The sequence below is a fragment of the Podarcis filfolensis genome (genome assembly GCF_964270895.1).
Source record: "Podarcis filfolensis genome assembly, chromosome: 11".
In the NCBI taxonomy this organism is placed as follows: domain Eukaryota; kingdom Metazoa; phylum Chordata; class Lepidosauria; order Squamata; family Lacertidae; genus Podarcis; species Podarcis filfolensis.
The window spans coordinates 31339443-31350055 of record NC_139613.1 but is presented as its reverse complement, the minus strand read 5'-3'; the positions used below and the strand labels follow the sequence as shown (position 1 = coordinate 31350055).

Below are 10613 nucleotides of genomic sequence, written 5' to 3'. Positions count from 1 at the left end.
CTCCTGCATCGGTCTTCCAAAATGACTGCTTTCACGAACCCAGACATAATTTTTTTAGAGTTACCTTTGCCCTGTTGAGTAGTACCTCCAGGTTACTGTTAAAATAAAACTAATATTTAAAACTACACTTTAATCGTCTTGTTAAATGAAAGAGAACATTGTATAAGCTTAGCGGGGTGGGGGGTGGGGAGAATGGAAACACAAGGCTAGAGGGAAATACAAGGGCAAAAAAGCTTTGATCCAATACAGGATTCATGCTCAGCCGGAGTAATCAGAACCATATGCAGAAACTATGGGACTTTCAGCTGCTCTTTAATTAAATAGCATAAAAATGACTTGACATCATTTTGTGTACTGGGGCACTTTGCAGAAGTGCTTTATACTAGGATAAGTAGCCTTATGGAATGTCCTCCACTGGTTGAAAAAAAAGCAACAAGACCCCAAGTACCTTGGAAACTGCTGAAATCACTGAGACAATATATCAAAGAGGGGCATGCACTAAAGTGTGTGTGTGTGTGTGTGTGTGTGTGTGAGAGAGAGAGAGAGAGAGAGAGAGAGAGAGAGAATGAACAAAAAGACAACTATTGGGTTGACCACACAGAGGACTCTTACACCTCTTAAGTGTATAAAATAAACAGGATCCACTCAAAGGTAAACTAGTTTCTAATCATTTCCTGAGTGGTTCTGCTTTATATTTTAGCTTATTGCATCAACTGGATTTCTTTGAAAATAATGTTAAGGTTGGGTGTAAGACTGAATGCACAACATTTGATTTTACTTATCTATAATAAACCTGCATGCATTTCAAGGAGCACTTCGCCCATAAAAGTAATCTTGAAAAATACCTCTCCCCACTTCATTTTCACATCTTGTGAATGGGATTACAAATCCATGGAAGTGCATTTTGCTTTGGCACTACAACAAACCCATAATTTTATAGCCCAAAGTCAAACTCTCCACCACTGGCTATAAAAAATAGTTTTTAATGGTTTGAAGATGATGCATATAATCTCTGTACATTTCGCATTAACGGTAGAGGCATTGATAAAAAGTCACGAAAACTGTATATAGCTGAGCAGATGTTTACACATAAAGCATTTTTTAAAAGAAGATATGGCTACAATCCCAAGGAAAAAGTTGAGTTGGATGCAGAGGAAGTTAGTCACAACTATAATCTATGACTAATTTCCTCAAGATCCAACCCATTTGAGATTCCAGGATGGGCAAACATATGAAGTTGCAGCCAACACAAGTCCAAAGTGTATGAGTAGAAAGTAAAAGTGTGTTTTCCCATTATTTCCTAATTAAATATGGTTATACATTGGAAAGCATCTACAGGAGGGAGCACCTGGTAACAATCTACCTATTTTTTCATAACATACTCTCTAATCCTTCTTATCCCTTTTCAGCTTTGCACACTGTTTATAGAAAGAGTAGTGTTTTTCATCCATATTTCTTATTTCCATAATGGATTCAGTGTCCTATTTTCATTTTTTTTTTGTTTCTTCTTATTTGTTTAGTCCTCTATGCGTTAAGCAAGCTGAACTATTGTTGAATTTGCAGTGCTATAAAATGTGGCAGCAAACGTCAAACTGAAAAAAACCAAAGCGTTGTATTCAACTAACTTTTATTTTTGGTAGACTCTGTGAAATTAATGTTCTCTAAATTAGCCATGGCCAACAATTTCAATAGGTCTACTCTGAGCAAAGGTTAGTAGATGCCCATCCAAAACAAACTTAGATCAAAAACCCCAGTGGGCCTAAAAGAATTGAGAATCATAAATGTGTGACTGCTAAAATGGGAGTTCCATATAGCAACTATAATCTTGTTAATTTTGGCATTTCTCTTTCTTCTTCCCAGAGTTGAACTGCACCATCTGCTCCAGTAGCAACCAGCATAGATTAAGGCTGAAACAGACACTGTTTTCCAGAAGCATGTTTTGTAGTAAAAAAATAATGTCCCGTTTCTTCTGTGTTTTTTGGCAGTGCCTGCAAAAACATCTACCTCTTCATCTGCACTACCTTCTCTTGCTCTCTTTCACAAGTGACTTTGTTTGCCCTTGAAGGCGTTGTCATATAAAAACTTGCCCTCTGGAATAACTTCCGCAATAAGAAGTGATACATGTGAGAGGTATAGTGGGAGGCTGAAGTTATTTGGTTTTGTTCTATGCTCCCTTCTGTTTATTATTTAATTGAGACTTTTGTTTACCGCCTTTTGCCAGTAGGTCCCAAAGTGGTTTGCATCAATAAAAATATGAAACAATGGTGTAGGCTTGAGCAAGATGTAGCAGCTTAGACCACTGCATAACTGGAGCTAATGATGATCAGCCTTCACCCTGGGACTTTTTAAAAAAAGTGGCAACCAAGGAGAGACAGAGAGGACATTGGATTCCATAGCAGAATGGTGCAAATTAGAAAATATTTGTCAGCCTTGAATTTGGGAAATATCTTATGGCTATCTATGAAAAGGTTTTAGACTTTAAAAGACACCTTTCTGTGGGGTTTGCAGTCTTAATCTCCCCTCACTGTTTTTATTGCTGCCACTTTGGTGGTCTGGTTAATTTTTCTCCCTAACCCCCAAGGGAAGATCAGCTTCCCTCACACAAATCAACTGTAGACAAACCCAGCTTCAAAATCTTGAGTGACAAATGATGACCACTAGGGGGATCACACACAAAAACTTTATTAGAAAAAGATAAAACCATTGTTAAAAATGTTCTCCGAAAGAACAAATAGCCCCCCGCTTCTAGATAAAAATATTCCTTTTGAGACAAATAATTAATTGGCGATAAACAGCTTGTAGTGAGGTCATAGTCTTCTTCCAGATTGGTCAGATATCATCAAAGAGGTCTTCAGGATCACCAGTGTTTTTTTCTGACTCTGAAGGCATCTCTTTCGATGACGGCTGCTTGACTGACGATTTTGGAGGAGAATCAGCTCTAGAGATTTAAAGCAGATAACCTTAGTGAAACAAATTTATGTTGGTTATTTTTAAACAATGTTAGGTGAAGATATCTAAAGGAAAGTTTAGTGTCTTTGGAGACTGTATTCATGCTTAGGAAGGAATTGTGCTCATATTTGCTACTTGCTCATCTGCGGCAAAGCCAGCAATGAAAATTATTCAGGTTGCAATAGTTTAGTTGTCACTTTTCCATTTGAATCCCCCCTCTCATTTTCCTCAAGATGCCAATCCAACCTGTGATGCCAACGTAAAGAATTAAGCAGAAGCAAGCAAATAAATGGAAAAGACAGCTAAGCTGTATTTAGTTCAGTTACCACTGCATGGCATAGCTGAAAATTGGCTGGAGTTGCCCCCTCATTTTTCTCGCATGAGATTTATAGCTATTTTCTAATATTTTGACATTAGGAGCAAATTCCTAAATTTCAAAGTCTTAAGCTCTACCTTCTGCCTTGCCAATAGTTGAAATATCAAAAACAAAACAAAAAAACTTACAATAGCAAAAAGATTTGAGCTTTCAAATCTAGAGAGTGTATTTGGGCCTGTTGTGCATATTTGAAATCCTTGAGAAGCATGTGTTTTGAGATTCCCAATTTCTTTACCTTCATTGCTTGTCTTTTAATTACAGCGGTTAAAAAAAAATCTGCAGTTTACTAATAAATCCTGATTCATAGAGTCGTTAGCAGGTTGATACAGTCAAGCAGCTGGCACAGGAATTGCATGATCCAAACTTCTGCTATGTACCACACAAGTAACTTTTCACATAAGCCAGGTATTCCACGCAAACCAAGAGATGTGGGCAATCATAGGGCCCTCTTTGGACAACCTCCTCCTACTTCTCCCCAGTATCTGAGGGTAAAATGAGACCATGCCAGCTAGCCACACCCCCAACATCAGCGCATCCATCTAGCCACACCCCAGCAGCACCTATGTGTTTAGCTGAAAGAAGCAAATGGTATGAAGGAACAATAGGCAGGGGAGCCGACTTGGGCCCCAGTTTATGGGTGCCTGGTGCGCATGACAGCATGCTGTCATGCCCGTGACCTGGCCTTGGAACCTCACAAGACTTCAGACTTGACTTCTGGTGCTTCGTGAGGCACTGGAAGTTGTGTCGGGGGCCCTGTGGTGAGCACCCACAACAATTTTTTGTGGGTGCCTGGGCACCCAGAGCCCTCTATAGTTGGTGCCCCGACAGGAGGTCACCATCTTGCCAAAGCTAAGCAGGCATGAGCCTAGCCAGTTCAGATGGGAGACTACCAGGGAAACACATGTATATCCTTGTGGGTTCCATGACAGAAGGCAGGGTATAAATGTTAGAAAAGTAAGAAATAAAGAGAGCCTCACATCCTCATACTAAGTGCACAGGGGCTACCATCTTATATCTTGATTCTGAAGCACAGATGCACAGATACCAGGGGCATGGACAGAAGGGCATGAAGAGGCATTGCTCTTTTCCCCACACTGTTACAATACACAAAGCATTTTCTTAAACACACAGTAAGCAATGGAATCTCTGCTCTCTGGCTCATACAGTTTGTGCTGCCGCCACCACCACATTAGTTAAAGGAGCTTTGTGAACTCTATGACAGTTAGCAGGATTGCCAGGGAACCAAAACTTTAAAATACATCCCCAAATCAAGGATATTATAGTCCCACCGTGGTTTTTCCAGTGATGTTTTGAACATTCCCACCACAGATGAAGAAAGTCTGCTTTGGGAGTGTGCCAGAACTTGAGAAGATGTCTGCTTGGGGAGTCCCAGGTTGAAATCCATGCTCACCTATAAACCTCACTGGGTGACATTGGGCTATCTCTCAGACAAACCTAAGGTTGTTGTGAGGATAAAACAAAGGGGGAAAAGTACACACACTGCGTTCATCTCCTTGGAGAAAAAGCAGGATAATAATGTAATGAAAAAAGAATTCTAACTTCACCATAGTTTAGCACCCTCAAATGTGAAACATCAACTCTGTTTATGAGTTGTGTGAATAATACAGAGAGCTGAACCACAAATTGAAGGGCAGGTAAGAGCACTGATAAGTATTTGTTTTCTCAGCTGAGAACGAGCCACACAAAACTGAAAAAGCAGATGTGAGACATCTGAACAGACAAAGCAAAGCACCCACTATTTAGTGTGATTGAGTGCCTATCCTAATGATGAGGTGATGCGACAGATAATGCAACTTAAATGCTCCTACAGCCACACAAATTTCAGAATTCTGACAACAAATTAAATATTTCAAAGCTCTTGGAATGTTTACTTAAAACTCAGTTACATGTTAACATCTATGTCCAAAGTGATATGTGCTATTGTTAATAAGACAGGGAATAAACACTTTGCCCTTTTCCTTTTGAAAAAAGAAAAATTCAGATTGGAGGCACAATTTGCCAAGACTTTATATAAGATCTACATATGTGTAGGATGCTTGGTTTTTTGCCAGTGCTGGCACATCCATCATGTCCTAGGCTGTGCTGACATATTTACTGGGGCTTTGTTCTTAAATTCCCAGTGTGGGGTATATTGTAGCATGGTTCACGTATTAGGAAATGTTTTCCTAGAAATTCTAACAACTGCACTGGAAAACTACTTGGATTTGGTTATGCTCTCTGCTCTATATAAATTTATCATTAGTTAATCACTCCCCTGTATGAAAATGATGGGGAACTGACACGTTTCCCACTAAACTTTGTGTCTCCCAGGGTGAGAATTTCTAACTCCGTCATGTTTTCAGATCCTATGGGGGTTCCTTCACCTCCTATCACTGTGCAGAGCAACATATTCATGGTAGTGGTTTCTTCTATGGGAGGGGTGGGGTAAAATACTCATCACCATTGTACTGGATGGTAATGTAGTCAGGAAGATAGACATCCCTTCATTACATCATGACATTAGTAAAGGTAAAGGGACCCCTGACCATTAGGTCCAGTCGTGGCCGACTCTGGGGTTGCGGTGCTCATCTCGCTTTATTGGCCGAGGGAGCCTGCGTACAGCTTCCGGGTCATGTGGCCAGCATGACTAAGCCTCTTCTGATGAACCAGAACAGCGCATGGAAACACCGTTTACCTTCCCGCTGGAGCGGTACCTATTTATCTACTTGCACTTTGACGTGCTTTCGAACTGCTAGGTTGGCAGGAGCAGGGACCGAGCAACAGGAGCTCACCCCGTTGCAGGGATTCAAACCGCCGACCTTCTGATTGGCAAGTCCTAGGCTCTGTGGTTTAACCCACAGCGGCACCGGCATCCGTATCATGACATTACTTAGCTGCTTAAGATAACCTGGTAGCATCTAGCAGTTGTTGGACGCCAACTCTCATCAGCCCCAGCCAGCCAATGGTCAGAGAAGATGACTGCTGTAATCCACAACATCTGGAGAGCACCATGTTGGCTATGGCCAAGTTGAAATTATCCAACCAGTTTAATTTTTGTTATTGAGATGTTTTGCTTCTTCAAAATCATTATCATTTTTAAGCCAAGCAAAAGCTGGATGAAATCCTGGACACAAAGGGGACGAGGAGCTATTGGTAGGGCACGAGATAGTAACACTATAACCCAGATGAAATGGGAGGGTGTGAGGAATTTCCCTGGGTATATAACAGCACAGGCTGGCTGGTCTCCCACTCAGTATGGTTGAGATGTTTCCTTAAACTTGGCTTTTGTGGACTAAGCTCAGGCCCTGCACAATCACGAAGTTCTCAAGACCCAACAGACCCCTAGAAACAGTCTTGTAGGAGTGCCTTAACGACAAAAACTTTGTGGCTTCCTGCACATCTCTCTGTGAGCAGTGCTTTATGACCAGACATGGAATGAAACAAAAGAAAACAAAAAGAGCACAATTATTTTTATTTTCTTATAAAAAAAATAAAAATTACATCGCTTAATAATGCAAAGCTCAATGCAGAAATCAAGACCCACAAAGATTTAACTAGGCACAGTTGGTTGCCTGCTATCCCAGGGGTGGACCTCAGTCTTTCAAATTTCAGCTGCACCTTGTGCAAGGCAAAAATTCGGCAATCCCTGCTTCTCATCTTCCATTTTGCTCAATTCACTATGTCATAGTTGCAGTACCCTGCAGCACACTCTAGGCTCAGCGCCCAATGCGACAGAACTGGTTGTGCTGCTCTAAATCTGCCTCTGCCACCCCCCACTTCTAACTTTGTCACATGACTAAGAGAGAGGAGCTTTTTAAATGCATGTGATGGTCTGGGGAGGAGGGAAGTGTGGGAATACGGCGGGAGGGAAGAGTTTACTTAATCATGCATTTTAGAAAGACATTTTCAAAGAAACTGGGCAACTGAACAGTCCGGAAGGAATTCAGCACTCATTACCCAGCATAAGTGTTTGGCAGAAGTAAAAACTGCACTTGCATTTATCAGAAATACAATCGGCATAATGCATCTGAAAAAAAGATCTAAAGGCACTAATTCAACAAATCATATGTGCATGTTCTAGACTGAAGGCTTCACGATGTTCACCATTGCTGCTTTCAATTGTTAAATTACATTTAAAATTGAGGTTAGTGTTTTTGTTTTTAAAGAATTAACTGTGATCTGCTTGGATATAGCTTGGCTGGATCATTTAAAGAATGATAGCTATTGATATATAAAATAATTTAACTCACAAATACATACTGGCCAGAATGAACCCATCTTAATAAAGATCTACTTCTTTTGTTAAACTAAATTTAATATTGTAAAAATAAGCGGTGGCAACAAGTATATTCAGTTTAATATTATTACATTAGGAGAATTAACAAAGTGATATATAATTATTATATGTAGTTAAAACACATTTCTGCCCGCTTGTCAACAATTCAAGTTTTGAGAATTAAATCCATATACCATTAAAAAAATATTCACAAGCCTGAGGTGAGTTAACAAGAGACATACATTCCTGTGGTTCATTTACACTTAAGCTCATTCCTGCATAAAGGAACTAGACCACACATCTAGACTGAGAAATCGTTTTACAGCCACTGTCTCAGTAGGGAGGGGGAAAAGGGATCCGATTACTTAGTCAAAACCACAAAAAAGTATATACACAGCACAAACGTTTGGGTTTGCCTAGCATTTTAGACAAGAGTTTTTACAAACCCAATACAACATAAACTATCCACCAATATTGCAATATTTTCTACTTTGTCTTTTTAAATTATATTTACAATGATATGCTGGTGCTCAATACTTTCTCCCTTCCAGCAACCCTACAGCAGCTAATCATCTTAAGCAAACTCAATAATGTTGGTCATTCCACTCATGATTTCTTATTTAGATACATCACTATGGAATGCCTTCTTGAATACACCCAGCAGCCACTATTGATCTGTCACCTCTCAATCTAGAATGTTCATCTTGCTGAATTGGGGGAACAAAAGTTTGAGGGAGGGCAGATATTGTCTTCAAAAAACTTCACCTTTACATTAAACTCCTCCATCAAAGTAGCGGCGGAGGTTAGTTCATAAAGACCACACTAGAAAGTCCAAGACCACCGTTTAGTATACAAATGGCTTCTCTCTGGTGGTTGCGCTGAAACGGTTGAGACTCGTTCACTCTAAAGCTGAGGCACCTGAGACAACGATGTCTCAGGTGCCTCACCTTCTCCTGGCCCTCAAAGGCCAAGTAAAAATATTGAATCCTGGATATAGCCCCAAACTCCTTCTACATAGGAAATGCTAAAATGTAATGTTCAAATCCCATGCATTTGAATGAAATTTGAATGAGAGGAGTTTGTTGGTTTCACAAGTGGCTCTCAACAGATAGCACCATTAGTAACTTGCAGTGATTCAGATAGTGTGGTAATTGAATTTAAGTGGACATAATCAGTCTTACCTGTTTGCCTCAACAAACTAAGATTTAATTTGGCTTCTAAAAATGTAACATTTATTTTTTTAAAAAGGTGAATTGATTATGCTCCCAACTTGCTAGCATTCCAGGAGCCTCTGGTTCATCACCTGTGTATTCTCATTCATATCGGTGCAAGCTCAGGTAGCTTCTCTCTCTCTTTTCTCTCCCCAAATGAGTGTTTTCCCCTACTATCCCACAATTCTATATAGAATTATTTTAGCCAGGTCATGAAATGGATTTGTGCTGCAATCACAATGATCGAACAGCTTTCATTTATTTTTTAGCTAGAGATGAAATCAAAAGGCTAAAAGAGTACTACACAGTAGGTAGCTATTGGCAGTCTCAGTTGTTGGTAGCATCAAAAAAGCATGCAGACCGTAGTTGGCAGAATAAATACCTGTTCGGCAGGATTCTTAGCCACATAAAGCCAAGAGGCAGGGGAAACTGAGTTAATATTCATCTTTGAAGTATCTGGAGAAGTGTGCATGCACACGAAAGCTTATACCCAGAACAAGCTTAGTTGGTCTCTAAGGTGCTACTGGACAATTAAATTTATTTCATCTTTGAAGTGTGATAGAAGTGAGGATCCTTTTCATGCCTGTGTGTTTTGTCCTTCCGATGTTTTTGCCACCTGTCTGTACCAGTTCATTGATGAGGTCTGTGAAACCGACAAAGATTCAGCTCTCTGGATGAATGAATTTAAATATTTCAGGATCAAACAATTATTCTAGAGCTGGGTGCCATCACTCTACCAAGAGATAATTAATTCCATAGCTGGATAGAAAGGACAGACAGAGCAGAGGTGAGTCTTCTCTGGATGTTAATATACACCAAGGGATGAAGTACCAGTCTAGTTGCAATTCAGAGAGCATTCTGCTGTCAGTTCTTCCTTTGTTTGCAGACAGGAAACCTGCTTCCAAGTTAAATAATTTACACTTTGCAAGTTTATGAAGAATTCATAGCTGCATTCTTGGCAGGAAGTTGGACTGATCGACCCCCAAAATTGATGGGAGCCCTTTGCAAGACTAAAGCATGCATTTCTCCTAAATGGTATTTACCAACCCTACTGATTTTGAAGCAAATACATGTTCAGGACTGCAGTACAAAGCAAATTAATGTGACTGGTATAAAGAGAAGTGAGGTGTTAATTGAAATTCTTTCTTTCTTTCTTTTTCTTTCTTTCATTTGACAATGGAGAGCCTTTAATTTATTGTTTTATTTTGACTTTTATTGCTGAATCACTATAAGCTGTCTTTAAGTCTGTTTCTCACAGAAAGTCAGGATATCAATGGAAAGATTGATAAATAAATAACACACAGGGCATATGTAGACCAGATGCAACCCATGTAAAATAACACAGTATTGCCCAGATGAACCTGGGAAGCACTAATGTCCCATCTCTCTTGGGTTATTCTTCTCTGAAAGCCAGTGCAAGTTTCAACTCCCTAATCTTTCTCTCCCTGCTCCCCAGCTCTGGACAGGGGAACAGGAAGAATGGCTGGCAGACATTTGTCAGGCATCAGTTTCTCACTTGAGGCTTTCGCTTTCCCCTTCCAAAGGATAAACAGCAATTGTATGTTTATGGTTCAGCATCACAGGGAAAGCTTTCATCTGCTATCTTTCATTAACTAGGTGTGTGTGTCACTATTTACATTGCAAAGCTGGAATTCAATATATACGCTGAAAAATATGAGATTTGAAAACATGGCATAGTTCACAGACTGAAATCATTTAGCGTTTTTTAAAAAATCAAGACAGAAATGGCAGAAATTAACAAATTTTACTCCCTACAGAGTTTTAGAACTCTAATTACAAG

The 10613-nt window shown here is 39.8% G+C and overlaps 1 protein-coding gene across 9 annotated transcripts in view; it reads right to left on the bottom strand.

Annotated features, from left to right (window-relative positions):
* Positions 1-967: 967 nt before the first annotated feature.
* The window catches only part of XRCC4 (X-ray repair cross complementing 4), a 103352-nt gene continuing 93706 nt past the window's right edge, over positions 968-10613 (bottom strand). For all 9 annotated transcript variants that reach the window (XR_014539817.1, XR_014539819.1, XR_014539820.1 and 6 more), the window contains one exon: positions 968-2938. Coding sequence is in view for 6 of the 9 variants with exons in the window: in XM_083577111.1 (XP_083433237.1) it covers positions 2830-2938 (109 nt within the window). In the remaining 3 variants the exon portion in view is untranslated. The remainder of the gene's footprint in view (positions 2939-10613) is intronic.